Below are 26,665 nucleotides of genomic sequence, written 5' to 3'. Positions count from 1 at the left end.
CACCGGAGGGGACGCGATCCGCAGGAAGGGACGTACCCGCTCTCGGATCGCGTCCCATGTCTCTCACCACATCCCTGCGTCTGCTTCCTCTCGGCACGCGCGGCCCGACTCCCTAGGGCGCGCGCGCTGGCTTACTGAAATTTAAAGGTTGAGTCGCTATCGGGTGGAACGACCTGGGGGTTACCTGCCGCTGCAAGTCCATCCCGCTTTGCGGCGGGCTCTGGTGAAAACCAGTAACCCCTTAGATTCCGTTCCCCTGGTACGGCCCACGCCATCGCCTCACTGACACAGAGGATCCACTACCCTTGTCCTCCCCGCATACCAGTCCGGATCCTGACAGTAGATCCGGCCATGGATCCTGCTGAGCTGCCGCTGCCAAGTCTCACTGACCTCACCTCCGTGGTCACCCAGCAATCTCACCTGATCGCCCAACAAGGACAACAGCTGTCTCACTTGACTGCCATGCTTCAGCAATCATCTCCTCCACAGCGAGCTGCCGCTTCCATGTCCAGAATCCGCCTGTCTCTACCAGACAAGTTTGATGGGGATTCCAAGCTGTGCCGTGTATTCCTGACCCAGTGTTCGCTGCATCTGGAGATGATGTCGGACCAGTTTCCCACAGAACGGTCTAAGGTGGCATTCGTGGTCAGTCTGCTATCTGGAAAGGCCTTGTCCTGGGCCACACCGCTTTGGGACAGCAACGATCCTGCCACTGCTACCATTCAGTCCTTCTTCTCTGAAGTATGCAGTGTCTTTGAGGAACCTGCCCGTGCATCATCTGCTGAAACAGCCTTGCTAAACCTCGTCCAAGGAGACTCTACAGTGGGTGAATATGCCATACAGTTCCGCACGCTGGCCTGGAATAGTGAGGCTCTCTGCGCGACCTTCAAGAAAGGTTTATCCAGCCACATCAAGGATTGTCTGGCCGCACGAGAGATACCCTTCTCCCTGACTGAACTCATCTAGTTGGCTACTCGCATTGATATGCGTTACATTGAAAGACACCAGGAGCTTCGCCAGGAAAAGGATCTCGTTCGCCCCAGGCGTAATCCATGCCTGGACCCTCTCTCACAGCATCCATTGCAACCTGTTTCTGTGCCTTCCGCCGAGGAGGCCATGCAAGTGGACCTGTCTTGCCTTACCCAACAAGAGAGGACTCGACGTAGGAACTAGAACTTGTGCCTATATTGTGCGAGCTACGAACATTTCCTGAAAGACTGTCCTATTCGTCCTCTGCGTCAGGGAGACGCATGCATGCACCTAGCTAATGTGGGAGAGGCATTGCTAAGAGTGAATTCTTCCTCTCCACGCCTGACTATACCAGTACGGATTTCTCTACCCGCTAATATAAAAACTTCCTTCTCCTCTGTGACCTTTCTGGACTCAGGTTCGGCAGGAAATTTCATTGAGTCCTCTCTCATCAATAGATTCAACATCCATGTTACCCGTCTCCTCAAACCTCTTTTCATTTCATCAGTGAACGGAGAAAGGTTGGTCTGCACTGTGCTTTACTGCACCGAACCTCTGCTCATGAGCATTGGAGTTCTCCATCATGAGAGTATTGAATTTTTTGTGTTGCCCAACTGCACATCGCAAATTCTTCTTGGCTTGCCTTGGCTCCAGCGTCACGCACCTACCCTCGACTGGGCCACTGGGGACATTAAAAAGTTGGGGATCTTCCTGCCACAAACGATGTCTCAAGTCTGTTCCTACCAGCCAAGCCTCCACCGCTACGCCATTGCCAGACCTTCCTAAGGCCTATCAGGACTATTCTGATGTTTTCTCAAAAAAGCAAGGAGAGGTCTTACTGCCACACAGACCCTTTGACTGTCCTATTGACTTGCTTCTGGCACTACTCCACCCCGTGGCAGGAGTTTTCCTCTATCTGCCCCAGAAACGCAGGCCATGTCCGAATATATACAAGAAAACCTTAAAAAAGGTTTTATCCGGAAATCTTCTTCTCCAGCCGGAGCTGGATTCTTCTTCGATGCTAAAAAAGACGGATCTCTATGCCCCTGTATAGACTACCGCAGACTTAATAAGATCACAGTGAAGAACCGCTATCCTCTGCCACTCATTTCTGAACTCTTTGACCGACTGTGTGGTGCAAAAATCTTCACCAAACTTGATCTAAGGGGCGCATATAACCTCATCCGTATTCGTGAGGGTGATGAATGGAAAACCGCCTTCAATACTAGAGATGGACACTTTGAATATCTTGTCATGCCCTTTGGTCTTTGCAACGCCCCTGCAGTCTTCCAGGACTTTGTCAACGAGATTTTCCGGGACATGCTGTATTCCTGTGTGGTGCTCTATCTTGATGACATTCTCATTTTTTCTTCCAACCTAGAGGAACATCGTCTTCATGTCCGACAAGTGCTTCAGCGCCTACGCAAAAATCATCTTTATGCCAAAATTAAGAAGTGTCTTTTTGAGCGCGGCAGTCTTCCCTTCCTGGGTTACATAGTCTCCGGTCAAGGCCTTCAAATGGACCCTGATAAGCTATCTGCGGTAATAGATTGGCCACGTCCCATTGGTCTGCGAGCTATCCAACGATTTCTCGGATTTGCAAATTATTACCGTCAATTCATTCCCCACTTCTCCACCATTGTTGCTCCTATTGTACCTTTGACCAAGAAATGTGCTAATCCGAAATCCTGGCCACCGCAGGCGGAGGAAGCCTTTAACCACCTCAAAGCCGCCTTCACCTCTGCTCCAATCCTATCCAGGCCAGATCCTCTGAAGCCCTTCTTCCTTGAGGTTGACGCCTTGTCCGTTGGAGCCGGAGCTGTTCTTTTTAAAAAAACCGCTAAAGGGAAGAATGTCACTTGCGGATTTTTCTCCAAAACTCCCCCCCCTCCCTGAAAAAAACTACTCTATTGGAGACCGAGAACTATTGGCCATTAAGTTGGCACTTGAGGAGTGGAGACATCTTCTAGAAGGATCCCTTCATCCCATCACCATCTACACAGACCACAAAAATTTGTCTTATCTTCAATCCGCCCAGCGGTTAAATCTTCGCCAGGCTAGATTGACATTGTTCTTTGCCCGTTTCAATTTCCAAATTCATTTTCGTCTTGAGGACAAGAATGTCAGGGCTGATGCTCTATCACGTTCCATCGATGCCTCAGAATCGGAAGTTCTTCCTCAGCACATCATACCTCCTGAATGTCTGGTCGTCTCTGCCCCTGCTTCTCTGGTGCCAATTCCTCCGGGAAAAACTTATGTTCCTCCACGTCTTCGCCTCCAGACTCTCAAATGGGGTCATTCCTCCCACCTGGCTGGTCATGCTGGAATCAAATAGTCCATACAGTTAATTGCCAGACACTATTTGTGGTCTTCCTTGGAGAAAGATGTGACTGATTTTGTTCGGGCTTGTACTGTATGCGCACGTGCCAAAACTCCACGCCAGAAGCCGGCTGGTCTTCTCCTTCCTCTGCCTGTGCCCGAACAACCCTGGTCCCATATAGCTATAGACTTTATCACTGACCTACCTTCATCGCATGGAAACACTGTCATTTGGGTGGTCGTTGATCGCTTTTCCAAAATGGCCCATTTTGTCCCGCTTCCGGGTCTTCCCTCTGCGCCACAATTGGCGAAACAATTTTTTCTGCAGATTTTTTGTCTCCATGGGCTTCCCACGCATATTGTTTCGGATAGAGGTGTTCAATTTATTTCAAAATTTTGGAGAGCACTCTGCAATCAATTAAAGATCAAATTGAATTTCTCTTCCTCCTATCATCCCCAATCCAATGGAAAAGTGGAAATAGTAAACCAAATTCTTGGTGATTACTTGCGGCATTTTGTCTCCTCCTGTCAAGATGATTGGGTCGACCTTCTGCCTTGGGCTGAATTCTCGTACAATTTCAAAAATTCTGAGTCTTCCTCCAAATCTCCATTCTTTGTGGTGTACGGCCGTCATCCGCTTCCCCCACTCCCCATTCCCACTTCATCTGGAGTTCCTGCTGTAGATGAATTGACACAAGACATCTCCTCTATCTGGAAGGAGACCCGAAAGTCGCTCCTACTGGCCTCATCTCGCATGAAGAGACACGCTGATAAAAAGAGAAGAATTCCTCCTGTCTTTCCCCCGGTGACAAAGTATGGCACTCTGCCAAATACATCCGTTTCCGTGTCCCTAGCTACAAGCTTGGTCCTCGGTACCTCGGGCCTTTTAAAATCAAAAATCTAATCAATTCTGTTTCCTACAAGCTCCATCTTCCTTCTTCTCTTCGTATTCCTAACTCTTTCCATGTTTCTCTTCTCAAATCTCTCGTACTTAACCGCTTTTCTCCCAAGGTCACTGTTCCTGCTCCTATCTCTTGCTCCTCTGATGTCTTCTCCGTCAAGGAAATCCCTGCGTCTGCTTCCTCCCGGCGTGCGCGGCCCCGCTCCCTAGGGCGCGCGTGCGCACTGGCTTACTGAAATTTAAAGGGCCAGTGCACCACTAATTGGTGCCTGGCCCAATCAATGTAAAACACTTAAATACTCACTTCCCCTTCCGGTCCTTGCCGGATCTTGTTGCCTTGTGCCCTGAGAAAGCGTTTCTGTGTGTTCTATTGCCTGTGAATCCAGACCCTCGCCGTTGCCCCTGACTATGAACCGTTGCTGCCTGCCCAGTCCTTCTGCTACGTCCGACCTTGCTCCTGCCTTGTCCTTGTGTACCACGCCTGTCTCAGCTGTCAGTGAGGTTGAGTCGCTATCGGGTGGAACAACCTGGGGGTTACCTGCCGCTGCAAGTCCATCCCGCTTTGCGGCGGGCTCTGGTGAAAACCAGTAACCCCTTAGATTCTGTTCCCCTGGTACTGCCCACGCCATCGCCTCACTAACACAGAGGATCCCCTACCCGTGTCCTCCCCGCATATCAGTCCGGATCCTGACAATACCTGAATGTGTCAATCCGCTTGCAAGCCACACCCCATCTCACAAAGACACACCCATATTTTAAGCCTCACCCCTTTTATTATCTACCCTTTTTGTGCATTGGTCTGGCTTGCAAATCACGCCCAGTCCCAAAAAGCCACGTCCCCTTCTATTTTCAGCTTACAATATCTTTATCACAAATCAGTCCCACCTGAGGACAGGATATTAGAATGGGACACAAGGATGGGATATAAGGACAGGATATGAGGATTGGATAGAAGGACGGTATACTAGGTCAGGATCTGAGGTCGAGATAGGAGGACGGGAAATGAAGTTGAGATAGGAGGTCGGGATATGAGGACGGGATATGAGGACGGAATATGAGGTTGAGATATGAGGATGGGATAGGAGGTCGGGATATGAGGATGGGATATGAGGTAGGGATTTCAGGACGGCATATGAGGTCAAAATAGGAGGACAGGATATGAGGTTGAGATATGAGGTCGGGATATGAGGTCTGGATATGAGGACGGGATATGAGGACAGGAAATTAGGTTGAGATAGGAGGACGGGATAGGAGGACGGGATAGGAGGTCGGGATATGAGGAAGGGATATGAGGTCGAGATAGGAGGTCGGGATAGGAGGACGGAATAGGAGGTCGAAATATGAGGATAGGAGGTCAGGATTTGAGGTTGAGATATGATGACGGTATATGAGGTCGGGATATGAGGACGGGATATGAGGTCGGGATATGAGGACGGGATATGAGGTTGAGATATGATGACGGGATTTGAGGACGAGATATGATGATGGGATATGATGATGGGATATGAGGTTGAGATATGATGACAGGATATAAGGATGGGATATGAGGTTGAGATATGAGGATGGGATATGAGGTTGAGATATGAGGATGGGATATGGGGTTGGGATATGACAACAATATATGAGGAGGGGATATGAAGTCAAAAGCTTCATTATGGAAAGCAATTATCGACCTTTCATTCAGTGTTGCCTTTCTGTTATGTAAAGATAAGAACTTGAAAGGTTGGCTCCAAAAAGCCATCTTTGTTGGTAAAATAGACAAAATATTTTCTTCTAGTCCCAAGATAGGGACTAATATTTTTTTTAGTATTCTTCATAGCTGAATTAGTTCTTCACAATAGCCTAATAGCATTAGAAGAGTGCCCTAATATAAAATCTGGAACCAAACTCCCCCTCAACTCCAACTATAACATGTCATAGGAGCAGAATGGTCCCAGGGCCGAGGTGTGACCACATCCTCTGCAACCCTATAATAATGTCCCTTAATGAAACTGTTACGAAGAAATATTTCTAGCATGTTTAGTGGCCATAGTGGCCTTAAAGGTTTTTTTTTGCCATTGTATACCATCATTTTTGACATTTAATGAAACAAAGAATAGAGGCATGTCAATAAAGGGAAAACAGTAAAGCTGCCATCCTCGTAGCCCCAACAAGTAGAATAAGATGAGTTTTGTCTGTCCTTTTGGGTTGGTGTAATTTCAGGTTTTACAATCCTATAATATTTATTAGACAGGCCAATGGATTATTGTTGGAGAGGAGACTACAGACTATATGGTATTTCCTATGTTGAGCTTTATACAAGCCTAAATCATTATCTACATACAGTAAAGAGAATTTGACCGGAAAAAGATGTGTTAAATTTGGGTTCTATGTAAAGTGGTTGGCTAAGGACAGTAATACACCTATCTCAAGGCAAACCCAACATATACATGATACTTTATGGTAAGTATGAGGAAATCAAATGTATGGGCCTTTTCCATATTTAGCCAGATTATAAAGAATAATAATTCACAGGCAGTTCTATTCGGTCTTCCTATTGCTAGTATTGTTTACCGGATGCATTTAGCAGTATTGCTATTGGAACCTCTTTTCCTCCTGAAGATAGATTGGGTGATTTCAAAAACATTTAAGGAATGCAATGCCAAAACAATTTTCTATGAGAGGCATTATAATATACAACTAGGGCAAGAATAGTCCCTGATGCCGGACATTTCAGGATACACATCTTCTATCAATGTCCCTTTGTGGTCCCTTCTCTAACCCAAGTTTTCTACCTCCAGAGCATCCAAAACTATTTTCCTATATTTTGCAGATGCTTAGTACAGTATACATGCCAAAGCTGCAGCCGGACCCTAAATAGCAATTCCCTTATATAATATTAACAGAAATTCTACCAATAGGTACAAAAATACAGCAGGGTAGCCTGGGGCATTACAAATTCCCTATTGGTGTCTAAGTATTCATTAGCGGAAAAAACACTATAATACAGGTTATAGCTTAAAATATGTATGTCATGCCCTAAGAGAATAAGTTATTTTAAAGCTATAGACCAGACAAATCCAATTCATTCCATTGTGCTGATAGTCCGTTCATATTAACCGAATCATGTGCCCCCTTGAGAGCTATAAAACACTGCTATACCATTATAGCATTATATATGTCTAGACCTCACTTTAATTGTTAGAGAAAATAAGGTTGTCCAGTGTACTGTTCTTCATAGAGCTGTATTTATAGAGGGTAATGCATTTAACTTGGATTCTGTGGAAACAATGACCAAGATCATTTACTGGGGGGGCCGAATCTCTGAAATTTGCAGCTGAAATTCCGCTGTGTGGACTGTGCAGCAGAATCCCATTGACAGCAATGATATTCTGCTTTGCTGGAATTTCTGAGTGTAATTTCTAAGTGGAATTATGCTTAGAAATTGTGTAGTGTGAACCCAGCCCAGTGGAATAAGTCTACTCCTGTGAACGTACCCTTAGTGTATGTTCATACAGAACACATATGCTGGGGATTTGGCAATTGACATCTCTTCTGACAATGTATTTAAAAGTTTTAGTTGCAGATTTGCTGCAGATTTTGGGGTGAAAATGCTGTGGATTTTCAACTTCAAAGACTCAGCATATCCATCCTGTGTGAACATGTTTTCCAGTAAGCTTGATAAAACTGCCCAGGGGCAATAGCAGGACAAAAAAATACATGCTTACCACTCTTGTAGTTAGAGAAAGGGTCCCCATACATTTAACTTTGCAGTCAATCACTTCTGTCAGTGGTCTTGTACATTTATGCACTTTCACTTGCACCACTGAGGCCGGTGCGTGACTGCACTGTCCCATGCTGGCTGTACAGTGACAAGATCAGGGTATTTCTGCAGGGTGCTTGGGAGCTGTGGGGATTGAACTAGGGGCAAGAGGAGGGGTGGATTTTTTTCATAGCCCTGCCATTGGTTACCCCTAGCTCAGTGTTTCCCAATCAATGTGCTTCCAACTGTTGCAAAACTATAACTCCCAGAATGCTGACAGTTGAAAGTCGAAGACATAATGGTAGGGAAACACTGCTATAAATATTTGCTGGTCAGGATTTTGGGAAAACTAGTTGACAGCCATACTGACAGCTGTAGTAGCAAGTATGAGGCTAGGTTTCCACTTTTTTTTTTCCACCTAAAAAAAGTAAAAACGGCAGAAAAACTGCTGCAGCTTTTTCCTGTGTTTTGGCAGTTTTTCTGGCGTTTTCCCTGGTGTGTGGAAACAGACAGTTTTCTCCCCTGTGGCAGTTTTCTCACTGTCTTCAGGTACCATTCTGTGGGTTGGATGCTGAGCGCCCAGTCCACAGAGTGTAAGGAGATGAGGAATGATGTACAGCATCACTACTCACCTCCACCGGCCGTATAGTATACAGGGGTGCATAGTGTACCCGTATATACTATACAGGAGCCGGGAATCCTGTCACTATACTGACAGGACTCCCTGCTCCTATAGCCCCTTTGGGCAGTATACAGAATATACAGATATCTATAGATAGCTGTATATAGTGTATACAGAACAGGAGGTCCACTTATCTCCCTCGTTTCTGTCCCCGCCGGTCCATGTAACTCCACCCCCTGGTGATGATGTCATTAGGTGGTGGAGCTACAGACGGGAACCAGGCTGGTAAGAGTACGAGGCTCTGTTCACCTTGTCTGTTTTGTATAATGTGAATACACCCTTCTGGCAGTGTCCTACCAGACAGGGGGACTCCAGCTGTTGCTAAACTACAACTCCCAACATGTCCAGACAGCCAAAGGCTGTGTTTCTTTTTCTTCTCGTTTCAGATCCGTGTATGCAGAGGATCACGGCGGATCCGGAGGACTACTGTGGATGAACTGGATTTTTTTCCTATTAATAAAATGGCTAACGAAGGCTGTGGGGGAGTGTTTTTTAAAATGAAATAATTTTCCATTGTGTCGTCTTTTTTTTTTTTTTATTGAATTTTCAGGCTTAGTAGTGAAAGCGGTCTAACAGATGGAATCCATTACTAAGCCGGGCTTAGTGTTAGCCCCAAAAACAGCTAGCGCTAACCCCCAATTATTACCCCGGTACCCACCGCCACAGAGGTGCCAGGAAGAGCCGGTACCAACAGGCCCGGAGCCTAGGTGGAAACAGGCTGGTGTTATTTAGGCCAGAGGGCCAGTAGTCCTCGCCCACCCTGGTAACGTCAGGCTGTTGCTGCTTGGTTGGTATCTGGCTGAGAATAAATATACGGGGAACCCTATGCATTTTATTTATTTATTTATTTTTTTAAACGCACAGGGTTCCCCTTTTTATTCGCAGCCAGATACCAACCAAGCAGCAACAGCCTGATGTTACCAGGGTGGGCGAGGACCATTGTTACTGGCCCTCCCCAGCCTAAATAATGCCAGCCTGTTACTGCCTAGGCCCAGGAGCGCCATTTTTGATGCTACCGGCTCTTCCTGGCACCCCTGTGGCGGTGGGAACCGGGGTAATAACTGGGGGACAGTGCTATCTTTTTTGGGGGCTAATGCTAAGCTTAGTAATGGATTCCGTCAATAAGATGGCTTCCATTTCCTAAGCCTGAAAATTCAATAAAAAATAAATAAAAAAAACGACACATTGGTAAAATTATTTTATTTTAAAAAACACTTTATTTAAAAAAACATTTTATCAGAAGAAAAAAAATCCAGTTAATCTGCAGTAGTCCTCCGAATCCGCCGTAAAACACAAAAAATTGGTTATGACATTTTTGGCACTCTCTGCTGGGGAGAGCGCCCATATTGCAATGTCTTCCCAAACAGGGAGCCTCCAATTGTTATAAAATTACAACTCCCAGCATGCCCAGACAGCCAAAGGCAGCCGGGCATGCTGGGAGTTGTAATTTAGCAACAGCTGGAGTCTCCTTGTACAATGTGAACAGAGCCTCACACCCTTACCAGCCTGGCTCCCATCTGTAGCTCTGCCCCCTAATGACGTCACCACTAGGGGTGGAGCTACACTAACCCAGCTTGGACTGGAGGGAGGCGGACTTCGTCTTCTGTATACACTATATACAGCTATCTATAGATAGCTGTATATAGTGTATACTGCCCAAAGGGTTAGCCTACACTGTCCAGCAGTGTAAGCTAACTCTTTCCTCGCTGAGTTGGTGCATAGCGCACAGCTCAGCAAGGGGTTAAGTGAGCCAGCAATGTGCATACTGTATACACATAGCAGACTCACTGTAAGTTCTTGCTGGGCAGTAGAGATAGGACATATATCTACTACTCGGCATCAGCTGTTCTCCCGGCTCTGTCAGGAGTGACACTTGCTGTGATCTGTCCCTTACTGCAGGTACTACTGCTCCTAACATGGAGCACACTCTGCTCCATGCTGGGGGCTGTTGTACCTGCATTAATAGACAGATTGCAGTGTGTGTCACTCCTGACACTCGCTGTGATCCTCCTGTATAATGTATAGATGCGGCCGGCTGCTCTTCTATGGTCCCCTGCACTGACGTATATATACACCTATTCATATTTCCCAGAGTTGTGATTGGCTGGAACCATCTGGCCAATCACAGCTCTCTGCGGGAAATGTGAATATGTGTATATATACGGCAGTGCAGGGAACCATAGAAGAGCGGCCATCCGCATCTATAAATTATAAGAAGGGTCACAACGGACTTGGGGGAAGCTGTCAATTAGTACAGATACTACTACTCCCATCATGGAACAGTGTGTTCCATGCTGGAAGTAGTGATACTACCTAAAAAAAAAAAATATTAAAAACACACACATTTTTTATTATTGTCGGCTACATTTTTAGTGCCCTACCTGCCCACATAAATTGATCCCTATTCAAAAATTAATAAAAATGTTGTTATAAAAAGGTACATTTTATTACATACAATTTTTTCCATCACAACTGTATCTTTTTTGTAATTTTTTTTTAATGGTACCCTACGAAATTTTTATAAAAAAAGGTATCTCCATCACTTTTTTGGATCGCTAAAGTCCAAAAAAAGAATATAAAATGCCTGCAAAAACGCCAAAGTAAAAACCCACATGGCATTTTTCTTGGTGTTTTTCCACTCCCATAGACTTCTATGGGAGGAAAATGTGAAGATTTTCCCAAAAAAACGCCAAAGTCTCAACAAGAGGGCGTTTTTGAAAAACTGCCAAAATAGCAGAAAAACGCCAAATGGATAAAAAAAAAAACGCCAAACTGAAAATGCCAAGTGGATATGGCATTTTGCAGTTCCCTATTGACTTGCAGCTAACATCTGGCCACAGCGTTTTTTCACAAAAAAAACACCATGTGGCAGAATGGGCATTTTTATTGGCGTTTTTGCCAAAAAAAAAAAAAAGTGGAAACCTAGCCTAATAGTTGTGATCCAGCTTTCCCATACCAACTTAAGTATAACACTATAACTATAATACTTATATAACTATATGTAAGTTACATCTAAACTAAAATGTAAATAGAGAAATAAACATGAGTGTCTGTTCCCCTGTGAGTGTGCGGAAATGATCAGTGTTTATCAACTGCATTTGTGAGATGTAAGTCATTTAAGAAATAAATCAGGCCACATCTAATATAGACTGAAAGACTAAGCTGTATAATTCATGCAGTGTAATGTGACAGGGCCATCTGCTTTTCCCACATTTCATTGGTGTCATAAATACTACATTATAACTGGTACATAAATGCCATAAGACAATCAGCACCATCTGCGCTTCATAAAACAAAAGACTTGTTCTGTAAATTTTATGCTGTAAGTCTTTCAGCTCGGAGCTCGAACGCTATCAAAGGAGAAAACACATTTTAGCGTGGAAATAAATTCTTATGCAGAAAAATTGATGGCGCTATTAAGAACACAGTGTTTCTTATTTTTTTAATAAGAAATAATATTTGTAAACCCTTCTACCTTCCATCCATTGATTATGTGTAGTGAAGTTGTACATTGTATGGTAGATATAATTGCAATATGGAATCATTTGTTATTTATTAGACTGGGGTTCATCTTATTCTGGGAAAGGTCAGATGTAACATGCATGCTTCATTGTGATTAATATCAGCAGGCGGTGCGTATAGTTTATAAAGGCAACATAACAGTAGCATTTCTTGGTACTGACAAGCTGTACTTTATATACCAATGCAGATGCCTGTTTGGTATTTATATTTATTGTGGTGGTGGTCGGGGTTCTGCAATTCTGATTCTTTACTCTCTTTTTACAAACGGAAGCAACCTAACAATAAGCCCACATGAACTGCATTGATGAGACTCCACTCCCTGTCTCTACAAAGCCAGAGGCTTCATGTAAAATTTAGGCAGCCTTAGAAAATCATTTCAGTGTGAACATACAAATCAATATGGCTGAAAACCCATGTGAGCATACCATAAAGTAATGTTTGGCCTCTTTGAAGCCCTCGTTGATGGTTGACTACTACCTGTCTACGATAAAACCCTATACATTTACTGAAAAGTGCATTATACTTTTTAAAGGAGAACTCCATTCTAGAATCATGTGCAACAAAGAAACTAACGGAAAAAACAACAACAATAAAGCCTCTATAATAATTATAACGAATTGTTTTTATTTATTTATTTTTTGTCATAATCATTGGAGTAGTTACAGGGGGTATTTCAGGAAAAAACTTTTTTTTTATATATATCAACTGGCTCCAGAAAGTTAAACAGATTTGTAAATTACTTCTATTAAAAAATCTTAATCCTTTCAGTACTTATGAGCTTATGAAGTTGAGTTGTTCTTTTCTGTCTAAGTGCTCTCTGATGACACGTGTCTGGGGAATCGCCCAGTTTAGAAGCAAATCCCCATAGCAAACCTCTTCTACTCTGTGCAGTTCCCGAGACAAGCAGAGATGTCAGCAGAGAGCACTGTTGCCAGACAGAAAAGAACAACTCAACTTCAGCAGCTGATAATTATTGAAAGGATTTTTTAATAGAAGTAATTTACAAATCTGTTCAACTTTCTGGAGCCAGTTGATATAAAAAAAAAAAAAAGTTTTTTCCTGGATAACCACTTTAACTACTCCAATGATTATGACAAAAAAGAAATAAAAACAATTCGCTATAATTATTATAGAGGTTTTATTGTTGTTTTTTTTCTGTTAGTGTCTTGCTTCTTCAAAAATGTTTTGTAAAGATTAAGCAGAAGGAATTTTAAGTTGTAACACAATAGCAACCATATTAGCCAAAAATGCCTTTAATCCTGGACTTTTACACTTTTCTAAGAATAATTGAACTATGTGACAGTAATGACCAAGTGCCTTGCCTGGAAGTCCTCCCTGGATGTGGTAGAAGCTGCTAGAATGCACACAACATTCATGAATGAGGGGATTACTCCAGTCATCACATAGACCTGTTGTGAAGGTTGTTACCGTCACACTGACACAACACTTTTGCATCATGTAAAATAAATTGTTTCAGCTACATAAACTAAGCACTTACCAGAGTCATCATCATGTCCACTGGGCTCACTTTGTTGGGGTTCATCTTGTACAGCAGTTTCTTTACTTGCTCAAATGTTGGCCTCTGGGCTGGGTTCTGACTTCGGCACTGCCTGATCAGCTGCAGTAAAAATGACATAAGAGGAAATCCAGGGTCTTTTCCGTGCTAGAATCGTATCAATGACAAATCCACCATACAGATACATTACTGCATCCATGTGTAGGGGGAACCGTCTGCTCTCATATCACTGAGACAGGTCACCTTGGATTAACTTAATACACCGGTATAAAGTGATCTAAGTATTAGACGGCACAAGTGCTCCTCAGCCTTCTGTTTTCCTATATATTCCTTACATGTTGATATATGTATTCAAAGCCATTTGCCACAATGTTACCGTTTTTGTTTTCTTTAACATAATAGTAATCCACCAAGGCCTGTATTCTATTCTATACTGTCACAGTATACTCTTTTTGCTATTTTATTGTATTATTTATTCCCATTTATTTACATTTATGCTTAAAAGTATTTTATGAAGGTAAAATGTTGCCATTGCTTATAGTATGTATTGACTTTGTAATGCATAATATTGCTTTGCAAAACATAATGTAGCATCATTGATATGTGTAAAAGAAGAATACTGATGGTGATGTACTGGTGTAGGAGTGTGTTACCTGTATAGTCATACTGTGTACTATACATAGATGTGTATTTAAAGGAGTACTCTGCCGTTGAACATGTTATCCCCTATCCAAAGGAAATGGGATCACATGTCCGATCTCTGCCGCGGCTCCCCAGTCATCCAGTGCACAGGGTAAACTCAGCTTTGTGCTGGATGACTGGTTATCACTGTTGCCACACCCCCTCCATTCATGTCTATAGGAGGAGGCGTGACGGCTGTGACATCACGATCACATAACGCCGCAACGCTGGCAAGGAGATCGCGGGGGTCCCAGTGGCTGGACCCTCCAGGTTCAGACATGTGGATAGGGGATAACATGTCTAGGGGCAAAATACCCCTTTAAGGTTAGTAGCTATCAATCATATTAACTGTGTAGCAGCTTTATGTAGACATTGTATGGTTCTGTTACCATAGACTATCTGTTACCATACACTATCTTTTACCAAAATCCACTGTTACCAAAATTGCATGCACTGTATGTGAATTTTATACTGTATGGCTGTACTCTATAGGAGACAGCACCAAAAGGAGCAATGTCAACCATAGAGCAAATTCTGGGTGGGGGAGTCCTTTCTGACAAAAATGAACACTACTGAGAAATGTCATAAAGCCCAGTGGTGGATGCAAAGTCTTCTAGTTTGATCACTATGTAAATATAAAAAATAATGACATTTAGTCATGTGGTTACCAAAAAAAAAAAAAAAAAGGATTTGCTTTAGAACAGCCAGAAAAAAAGATGGTTGGACAATCAGAGATGAGGCTCACATTGTTGGAAAAAAATTAACACATGGAAAACAAATGAACGAACATAACAAATATGCAAATTTCACGAACATAGGATAAATAATCGTCAATATATTCGGGAAATATCGTGAATTCGAATATGGCCCCTGCCGCTCATAACTACCCATTATACAAAACAAATACACTGGTGGTTTCATTTCAGTCCTAGTGAGTTATGTGTAAACGATTGTGCTTGTGCTTAGTTTTCCAAGATGTTACTGACTTACATCAACATATTCAGATGGGCATGGACAGGCGTTGTCTGCTTTGCCTCTTATTAACTCAGGTAGAGGGAGGCAGCAGTACTCTGCGGAACTGGCATCATCTTTCTGTATGACAAAGTAACATAAGAAAGAGACAAATTAGAATCACAGAATAGAAGCAGGGTGTTCCCTTTTTTTTTTAGAAGAGGAAAAATTTGGGATATAAATAGAATATATGATCAAGTGACAATATAAAAACAGAATTACATAAAAGTAAATTAGAATTTTTAATGACTTTCATGAATTTCTATTACATTGTGAACAAACTGTAACAGGACAAAAAAAGAGCTAAATATGTAAAAAAAAAAAAAAAAAAACATATAAGTGCCACCTAACAGAAAGCACACCACATGTATACCACCACACATGTATACCACCAGAGATATACCACATGTATTTGGAGCTAATAATAAAAGATGGTGATCCTTTCCACTTTTCCACCATCCAAAAATAAAATCATAAAGAAGTACAACCCCATTCTGCATGCATTTCATGAAATAAAACTGAAGCTTTGAGCAGGTTGCATGTTGCTTATAAGGAATCTGAAAATGAAAGAATAAGGACTGCAGCCTAAAACTTCCAAAGATTTTTAAAAAGCTGTCTGATTTATTACATTAACCCTTCAGAGAGGGGATTTAAGTGCTCTCACAGCTATTTCTCATTCTCTCAATTTTAAAGGGCAGGACCAGAGCTGGCCTGTTTTCCCCTACTACAGGCATAGGCACTTCATCCCTTAGATGCCTAGCCAATCACCGCACAACATGAACCCCTTAAAGGGGCACTGCACCCCTAGACACCTTATCCCCTATCCAAAGTTGGCGAGGCCGTGACATCACAAGCCTTCGGCGCTGCACACATTGCTCTAAATGAATGCCAAGTGCAGCAGGGAGATCACGGGGGTCACCAGTGGTGGGATATCTGTGATCAGACATCTTATCCCCTATCCTTTGGATAGGGGATAAGATGTCTACGAGTGGAGTACCCCTTTAAGCACACTATTAGCTTTGACCTTAAAAGTAAAAACCTTTGGCATGTTGCCCAAACATGTCCAAAGTTTTGATCACACCGGGTCTCACTTCTAAGACCTGCTGCGATCCTCCATTATCAGCCAAGATAGCCAGCGGCAGCGCTGCCAATCGCTTACTTGGCTGATAGCTAGAAATAGCAGCGGCTCTCAGGAGTGAGACCCGGTGTGATCAAAACTTTTAACAAATAATTTCTGCATCTTAGTTTTCTCCTCCTCGCCTTTTAAGGGCAATAACTTATTTTTCCATCCACAGATCCATACGAGGGCTTGTTTTTTGCGTGACCAAATGTACTTTGCAATGACACTTCCATTTTACCATGAAATGTATGACAAAAACAAAAAAATATTATTTGTGGTGGCCTGGGGCAAAATCTTTCAGAAGATCGCTAAGTGACCAGCACAGAGGTCTGCAGAAGTCCTCCGGCTGGCATGGAAACTGATCACCTCCCACAGTCACATTTACGCAATTCAATTTTCAAACTGCTAACACTGTTAGATAAGGAGAAACAGCACTTTTCATATATCTGTCTGTGCTTCCATAACATTGAAAAATCCTTTTGTTCTCTGGTCCAAAGAGTCAAAGAGGCATTCCCAAGATCTTGAAGTGCTGAGTGCTAAAACGTCCTTAGCGGTTTAGGGGCTTGAGAATGCCTCTTTGACTCTTTGCACCAGAGAACAAAAGCATTTTTTTCTTTGATGTAGAAGCACAGACATATATATGTTTCACAATGTTTTTATAGAATTTTATCTATGAAAGGAACCACATGCCTAGGTGACAGTATGCAGAAACACAATAATTTACTTTAAATGCAGTTTAAATTTAAAAATAAAATTATAGTTTTATGAAACCCCGGGACCTGGATAAGTAGTCTTGGAAGATAGAACCCCATGACCCCCCATGTGGGAGTGATGAGTCTCTCTCTAGGAGTGTATAGAGAGGGATGTGTCACTCAAGGCTAGTGGAGCAAAAAGCAGTCATGGGGATTGTCCCCCTTGACTACTTACCCAGGTCCTGGTGGCTTTTTAATACTATGATATCTCTGAAATGACTGAGCATTTCAGAGTAAATCCTAATGTCTCAGCATCCTGCTGCCTGTATCTGTATTATGCTGTCTATGTTTTGGACAGCATGAAACAGGTGTCATTTTTACATAAAATGATTTACTGCTGTTCTTAAAGGGAAACTCTGGTGGAAACAAGTGGAAAACAAATGTTTTCAAGTCAACTGGTACCAGAAAATTATTCAGATTTGTAAATTACTTCTATTTCAAAATTTTAACCCTTCCAGTACTTATCTGCTGTATACTACAGAGAAAATTGTGTGGTTATTTTCAGTCTGACATCAGTGCTCTCTGCTGATACCTCTGTTCGTGTCAGGAACTGTCCAGATTAGAAGTATATCCCCATAGCAAACCTCTCCTGCTCTAGACAGTTCCTGACACAGACAGAGGTGTCAGCAGAGAGCACTGTGGTCAGACAGAAGAGAATAAAACAAAAAGAAAAGATCCTCCTCTGTAGTATAGAGCAGCTGATAAGTACTGGAAGGGTTAAGATTTTTAAATGGAAGGAATTTACAAATCTGTTTCACTTTCTGGCACCAGTTGATTTTAAATTTTTTTTCCACCGGAGTTCCCCTTTAATAGAATGCTGTCCAAATGGATATTACCAACCACCTAATGCTTTTTATTTTTTGAAACAATATTTTATTAAGGATATAACAAAAGGAATCCATACACAATACAAGGGAAGAGTATGTGAGCACAAAACAAATAATGGAACAATAATGGCCTGTACATACATTGGTATCAGTAAGCAAAATCGTACACCATAACCCCTTCCCATGAACATCCACCCCCTTGGGCCTCGCAAGAGGGCCTCAACACACTCCCCATTGCGGCACAGAAACAGACGCAACAAACAGACAACATACAACAAACACCGACATGAATAACACAGAATGAAAGAATGATGAACAACAAGAAGGAAAGAACAAGAAGAGAAAAATGGAAAAGAAGAAAAATGGAAAAGACCAACTTTGTCGCCCATAATGCCACCCTACTCACTCAATCAACCCGCAACCTACCCAGTGAATGACCAAGACTAGCTCTGCAGTACCAGGAATTCACTGGGCAAGTATGCATGTCCCCTAAAGGACCGCCAGGTACGAAAATGTTTTCAAACCCTCTGCTCCGTGTCCCTCAGGGTGTCCAGCCTATCAATAAAAAGCAAACCCTTCATCGCCTCAATGACTTGCCGCGATGTGGGCGGCTCTTTCTGCAACCATTGTCTATGCAGGCATTCAACTGTGGACAATAACATCAGATGAGCCCCCTTCACCGCCACTACCGAACCACCCTCTGCCTCCTGTGATGACAGCGGTATATAGTGAAAAATCATGGCCAGCGGAGTAAGCCTTGCCTCCACTTCCCACACCGTCTTAATGTAACTCTCTACCTCCCCCCATAGAAAAGCTAGGCATGGGCAGTCCCACAAAGCATGCAGCAAAGGGGCCATGGCTAGATTACATTTAGGGCAACTCCGAAGATAATGTGCCGGGGCATCCCTGAATGACAGATTAAAAGCTTAGGTGACCTTATGCATAATGCGAAAGTGTGTCTCCCTCCAAATCTCATTCAGTATAGCCCGCCTAACATGTTTTCATCCCACTAGCAATTTAGTCCGAGCATTAGAAATGCCCAACTCTTCCCCCCACAACGTAAATAGGGTATCTTGTAAGGAGTGTAGAGAGGCTTGCTTCAGATTGGAATAGATGGTGGATAGAGAGAGCCTGCTATCGGCAGGGCCTAAGAAAGCCCAGAAGACAGCCTTCTTGGAGAGATAATCTCGACTCCTCGGAGGCTGTGTAACATAGGAGCGAAGCTGCATATATTGGAGGAAGTGGCCCAGAGGTAGATCATATTTAAGCCGCAGCACCACCCAGTCTAGAAAAATCCCATCACCTCCGAGAACGCCTAACATGTTTTCATCCCACTAGCAATTTAGTCCGAGCATTAGAAATGCCCAACTTTTCCCCCCACAACGTAAATAGGGTATCTTGTAAGGAGTGTATAGAGGCTTGCTTCAGATTGGAATAGATGGTGGATAGAGAGAGCCTGCTATCGGCAGGGCCTAAGAAAGCCCAGAAGACAGCCTTCTTGGAGAGATAATCTCGACTCCTCGGAGGCTGTGTAACATAGGAGCGAAACTGCATATATTGGAGGAAGTGGCCCAGAGGTAGATCATATTTAAGCCGCAGCACCTCCTAGTCTAGAAAAATCCCATCACCTCCGAGAACACCTGGTCACCAAACTCAATCCCCTTCGCCCTACAGGGAGAAAACACCTATTATCTTTACCCTGAGTAAAGGATGGGGAGTTCCAGAGGGGTAGAAGTCCTGACATAATATATGGCAGACCATAGAGCTTCCTAGTCGCTTTCCACGCAGCGATAGTACCCTTTAGGAGCAGTCTCGCTTTAATTAAAGGGGGAAGAGAACCATAAGGCACATGCAACAGAGCTCTTAAATCCCAGGGGTCAGCTAACGCCCTATCCAAGTGCAAATTAGAAAACCACCCAGGAGCCAATCCCGGGCATGACAGAAAAGCGCTGCCAAGTTGTACATATGTAAATCAGGCAATTGTATACCGCCCTCCAGGACAGGCAGACACAGCTTCCGAAATGCCACACGTGGGCATTTGCCTTTCCGTAAAAGCACAGTAAAAGAGGCCTGTAAACAAGAAACATCAGTATGCCGAAGCAATAGGGGAATCATCTGTAAAGCAACCTACCAAAACTTATCATTTTTAAAAGGTGGGCCCTAACAAATAAAAACAATAGGAGGGACTGCCAGCGGAGTAATTCCTGCTCAACCCGTTTAAATAAGCGGATATACAAAGAAGCCGGGTGAGAACCCACTTTAACGCCCAGGTTTGTGATATATTTAGAAGCCACCTCCACACCCAAGTTAGCAGATGGCCTATGATTACTCGTACCCAAATAGAGGAGCTGACATTTTGAAACATTAACCTGATAACCTGAGTAGTGGCCAAACCTAAGAAGCACATCCATCACTGCTGGTATTTGTGAATTGGGGGAACCCATTAACAATAGCAGGTTTAACCTCCTGGCGCCCTACCTGGATACCCAGGTATAAAGGCTCTCAATAAGTAAACAGTCAATGGCTCAAGGGCCAAGTCAAATAAAAGGGGTGAAACGGGACACCCATGATGCGTACCCTTCTGTAATGCAGTATTGTCAGATAAAAATCCTGTTGTGTAAATCCGAGCCATAGGCGTGGCATAAAGTGCGCTAACGAAAGTCCTAAAAGACCACGTGAGCCCAAACATATGGAGGACACTGTCCAGCCATGACCAGTTGACGTTGTCAAATGCCTTTCTATGGCGAGAAGACCAGCTGAGTCTGTACAGTATCCTTGCCTACCGATTACCTCCAGAGCAGCAAGGACAGACCTCATGTTAGCAACACCCGAACGGCCTTTAATAAACCCCGTCTGGTGTGGGCCCAAAAGAAAGGGCAAAAAAATGATTAGCCATAATCTTTGCCATCAATTTTAGGTCTTCATTAATTAAAGATATAGGCCTATAGGAACCCGGGTTCTCTGGAGGCTTACCAGATTTATACAGGACCTTGACGAATGCAGTATTACTAGATGGCAAGATAGGGCTCCCTCCAGGATACTATTAAATAGATCAGTCAGTGGTTTCGCAACCTCTGTCGCTAAAGAGTTGTAAAACTCACTCCCAAAACCGTCCGGGCGAGGGGCCTTCCAGGCCTTTAGATATTTTATACAGTTCAACACCACCTCCTGAGTAACCGGGGAGCTGAGAACAGCATTGTCTTCAGATGATAAGCTAGGCAAGGACAAATCCTTCAAAAACTGCAAGCCCCCTTGATTGTCAGTAGCATCTTTCTCATAGAGGACTGAATAGAATCATTGGAGAGTAGCATTGATGGCCCTGGGGCCGTGTCCACTAGGGAACAAATTAATTCCCCCTGTCTAGGAGGGCGCGCTAGCCAAGCAAGCAACTTGTTCCCAAACTTGAGAAAATCTACAGAACCCTGGTCCCTATGTAAAATGTCCCATGCCTCCATGCTAGCTTCAAAAGAGTGTTTGACCGCCACCCAGATGTCCTTATGTTCTTGAGTAGGGGAATCTAAGAAAACCGTATAAGCCTGTCACAATTTGTCAGAGTGAGCCACATACTCAGCCTTACACTTCTTCTTTTTGGCCGCTAAATAAGCAATTATCCTATCCATTTGCTGTGTCCCAGTATAAGGATGGTCTATCTGCAGATTCAGCATTAGTTGCCGCAAATTCCATCCACCACCCCTTCAGCCTGGCAACAAAGTCTACATCAGATGCTAAGAAACTTGGAAATCTCCACAAAATATCTGTTCCTTTGGGGGTTACATCCAAGAGGGAAAGACAGATAGGGGCATGGTCAGATATGACCATGTAACTAATTTCCACTTCCACAACCCTCATTAGCAGCCCCTGGGATGTCAAAAAATAGTCTTAACGAGACTAAGCATGCTGTGCATGTGAAAAATCGTTAAACTCCTTCCCATAAAAAAGGGTAAACTCCCTGCAAATGACATCCGTCATTGCAGTGGAAGCGAGAAAATTGTGAAAAACATGTTCCCCTCTGGAACACACTGGAAGTGGACGCTGCGTGCGTTTCCTATCCTCATACGTTTTCACCACCATGTTCAAATCAATAGTGATGAGCGGCAGGGGCCATATTCGAATTTGCAATATTTCACGAATATATGGATAATGATTCGTCCTATGTTCGCGAAATTCGCATATTCGCTATGTTTGTTCTCTTTTTTTTCCATGTGAAAATTTATAATGAAATTTGCATAGTGCACATGCACAATAATATCTTTTACCTAAAAGAAGGGAGGCATCAGTGTCCAGTCTGGTAGTGCCAATATTCGCAAATATTTGCATGAAAAATTTATCATAAAAAAACAACAACAAATATTCGTCATTACGAATATATATCACTATATTCTAAATATTCGCAAAATCACAAAGTGCTGATATTTGTGATAAAAATTTGCATTTTGAATATTCGAATTTATGCGTACATCAACACTACATATCACCCCCGACTATAACATTGCTAGATCCGTCCTGGAGCAACTTAGAATCAAGAAAAAAAAAAAAAAAGGATCATTAGCATTCGGACCATAAATGTTATAAAGTGACAAAAAACCTGCTGGGGTATCGAAAATAATGCCCCTCAGAATCCCCCTCCTGAGAATGAATAGTGTATTGGAGACGTCTATGGAACAATATCATCACCCCCGCTTTCCCATTCTCTGCAGAAGACCCAAGGGCCTCACCAACCCTGTTTCAGACAGATGCATCTCCTGCAAGTAGAGAGCAATATCAACTTCAAGCTTTTTGAGGTGTTTCAAAATCATACGGTGTTTAGCCAGGGACCTAAGTCCCTTTACATTTCAGGTGACAATTTTCATTTTTGTAATAACAGGGTGGAAGATATTGAGGCGGGGACAACTGCAGAGAATCGAACGGGGGTGACACAGAAGACGATAGAAGAGACAAGAAAAACAAAAGAAAAGAAGAGACTGAGAGAAGAAACAAAAAAGGACACAGACAACACACAAACACACAACCTCCACACCTCTGAACTACACTGGAACGAATCCAAACACTGTCCCGAGAGAATAATAATATACTTAATCCAGGACTGGAACAATTCAGGTCGGGGCGCAGGCACAGAGCCGTCCTTCTCCATAAGTCGTCTCTTCTGAGTGATTCTCAAGCCACCATCTTGCAGGTTAAGAGATGCCAGTTGGGCAGTAGCCCACTCCGGAGAAGAGAAAGTCTCTGAGTTGCCATTGAGAAAGAAAATCTTGAGCTTATCAGGATATTGAAGAACAAAACGAAGCTGTTGCTGCACCAGGGATGAGCAATCTGTGGAAAAAGCCTTGCGCCACTTCGCCACCTCCACAGAGTAGTCACCGAACAGAAACACTTTCAGCCCCCTGAGCATCAGTGGGGTTTGAGCTTTCTTGAAGGTATGCAATATGAGTTCCTTGTCGGCATAATTCAGGTACTTGACTATGACCTGGCAGGGTTTAGGATCATCACCAGGTGACTGAGCGGCCAAATGCATGGGAGGGCCAATTCTCTGGGCCCTTTCTACACCACATAGTCCAGGCAGTCCTAGGGCTTCTGGTAATTCCCTGGCACAGTTGAGAAAGCTGGTTAGGCATGACGGACACTGGCAGTCCTACAATACATAGGTTGCTCCTCCTGGAGAAATTGTCTAAATCCTCCACCTTCTCCTTGAGGGTTAAATTAGACCGAGTCAGTAGGCACACAGCTGCATTACTGGCCCCCACGTCGTCCTCCAGACAGCTAACTCTCTGTTCTAATTCAGTGAGTTGGGAGGTATGAAGCGAAACATCTCACTAGAGTTGCTGAATAGTACTGGATATTGCTGCCTCAACTGAGGTCTTGATTTCAGGCAGGAGTATATGGGCCACCACTGCAGCCATATCAGTGTAGGGTATGTCGCCCTTAGTAGCTTGAGACCCTGGCCTGGACCTCCATAGCTACCAGTCCCTCATGTGGGGAACTGGCTTGCGATGCTGCTAGCTGGTCTGTGCGGGACACGGCAGCCACCGCCATCAGTTCCCAGATCTCTGCCGCAGTGGAGAAACTTCTCCATACTGTGCAGGTACTCACAAGCACGAGTGGGGTATCGTGGCCCCTCTTGTCTCACAGTCTGAATGCGGTGAGGGAGATATAATAGCGGAAGTGGGCGTGGAGCTCCTCTACATTCGACCGCTCATAGGAGCGCTGGAAACGGAAGTAATGCTCTTTATTTTATTGGGCTAAATAATTGTTCTTATCATAGACATATATGGCATATCCACTTCACGTCACAGAGATACAGAAGATAAGGATCTTAGCCCTCCTGTGGATATTCCATAAATGTATAGGAAGGGAGCAATAACATTGCATTTCTACTACAGAAACACCTAGGAACCACATGAGAAATAATTTGCAGTCTATTTATATTCTACACTACAACAACATTGACTACCTGCAGAGAAATGTTTCCCATGTTTGATAACCTTCTTTGACCAATTCTGCAGAAGGGAATCATTTGGAAGGTTTTCAATGCTACACACGCTATGCTCAGCTACATCTAAATTTATCTTGAAGGGGTTATCTAGGATAAGAAAAACATATATTTTTTTTTATTCCACAAAGGAGCCACGTTTTGTTTTTTTAAAAGAATGTATTTAAAATACTAGATAACCCCTGACTATTTAATTATTAAAGGAGATATGCAGCCAAAAGTGGTAGTCACCATAACTCCACAAGGCATCCCAGCTGAATTGTTTCAAAATCAGTGAGCAAAAAAACTCCAGCCAATCAGGGACACTCAAACACGGCACACTGAAGCTGTCAGCACTCTGAGCTGAGGAGAAGGGAGTGTGAAGTGTTGTCTACAGTCATTAGTGTGATAAGATTTCTGGACTTCCTGCCAAGAGGAAAAGCTAAGAGAAACCAGGTATATGCTCAGCAAAGATTACACTTCACATTGCAAAGTTATATAACTTTATCATGTGCAGCTATATAAAGGTAATTTCATTTGGCTGGAGCTCTCCTTTAAGGCTGGGGTTTTATTATAGCCAATACCGTTAAATGAGAACTCAACTTTTGCTTTGGATAGGGGATAAGGTGTTTTCCGGCGGAGTACCCCTTTAACCTTAACTTGCCTCAACCTCAACTCAGTTTTTTCAGGAATTAATAGCTGACATAGGCAACTATATTGGAATATAGATGCATATGCCTGGGGCATATATTTTGGTAAACTGTCCCAATGTCCAGTAAAACCACCCTACCAGTACATAAATCTGATTTAATGGCCATTCTTTATTATACCTTAACTACATTTTCTTTGGTATTATACAATAAAACACATTTCTTACCGAAGCAGGATCATGTCTGATGGCTATTTCCAGTAAAATAACAGCATAACTAAAAGAAAATAAAGAAAAACAGTTTTATCACCAAGCTATGAACAACTTTGCTCAAGTTTAAACGACCATTGGCAAGTTTGCCATTACTGAAAATATATTGTAAAATATCATTAAAAATATATAAACCCAGATTATAGATAATGACCCCCTACACATTATAGACATGTCTTTAAATGTATAATAGTAGCTTATCTGTTATATTTGTAGGTCAGACATGAATTGGTATACACATGGAAGTTACCTCCTAATGTATGTGAAAATGTGAACTTTGAAATTATGTACAAACAGAAATAAAACAGAGGAGCAAGTTATTTGACTTATTACTTCCCACAACTCCCATCTGTCCTGTATTTCACAGGAATGTCTTTGGAAAAAGGTGTCTGAGCTCATGCAAATGCTCCTAAATGCCCCTCCTTTTCTTGGGGAGAATGCTGGGGGTCCTGAGGAAAGTAGAGAGTGGAAGGTTTGCTTTAAAATGACCCATGAATGATGATTAAAATGTTTTAAAGTATGAACCTTAGACAGCTGAACCATTGACTGATCGAATGTTTACAGCTGTTTATGTATATGTTTGTCACTGAGACCTCCTCTTACAACAAACTACTGGTGGTGCAACAATTCGAGCTCTTAGAGTGAATGCAGAAGTCAAGGAATGAGAAGCTTTAGATTTATATAACATGCATAATAAGACCAAAAGGATCTGTCTGTTTTAAAGAGTGCCTGTCATTAAACCATATTTCTTAAACTAACTCAGATTATATTCCTGTCACGATGCCGGCTGGCAGGAGGTGGATCCTCTGTGCCAGAGAGGGATGGCGAGGACCGTGCTAGTGGACCGGTTCTAAGACACTACCGGTTTTCACCAGAGCCCGCCGCAAAGCGGGATGGTCTTGCTGCGGCGGTAGTGACCAGGTCGTATCCACTAGCAACGGCACCTCTCTGGCTGCTGAAGATAGGCGAGGTACAAGGGAGTAGGCAGAAGCAAAGTCGGACGTAGCAGAAGGTCGGGGGCAGGCGGCAAGGTTCGTAGTCAGGGGAGATAGCAATAGTTCTGGTACACAGGGTATAAACACACAAAGAACGCTTTCACTGGCACTAAGGCAACAAGATCCGGCAAGGGAGTGCATGGGAGGAGACTAGATATAAGCAGGGAACAGGTGGGAACCAATTAAGCTAATTGGGCCAGGCACCAATCATTGGTGCACTGGCCCTTTAAGTCTCAGGGAGCT

General features: G+C 43.2%; 1 protein-coding gene across 1 annotated transcript in view; it reads right to left on the bottom strand.

The window, feature by feature from the left end:
- The window catches only part of LOC130361107 (atrial natriuretic peptide receptor 2-like), a 145,054-nt gene that overhangs the window by 33,233 nt on the left and 85,156 nt on the right, over window positions 1–26,665 (bottom strand). The window contains exons 14-16 of the mRNA XM_056563713.1: window positions 25,386–25,434; window positions 15,323–15,424; window positions 13,634–13,753 (exon numbers count right to left, since the gene is read on the bottom strand). Coding sequence (XP_056419688.1) covers window positions 13,634–13,753; window positions 15,323–15,424; window positions 25,386–25,434 — 271 coding nt within the window. The remainder of the gene's footprint in view (window positions 1–13,633; window positions 13,754–15,322; window positions 15,425–25,385; window positions 25,435–26,665) is intronic.

Source organism: Hyla sarda, chromosome 1 (assembly GCF_029499605.1).
Source record: "Hyla sarda isolate aHylSar1 chromosome 1, aHylSar1.hap1, whole genome shotgun sequence".
Lineage (NCBI taxonomy): Eukaryota > Metazoa > Chordata > Amphibia > Anura > Hylidae > Hyla > Hyla sarda.
The sequence above is the reverse complement of the archived record's forward strand: the minus strand, read 5'-3'. Positions and strand labels throughout refer to the sequence as shown.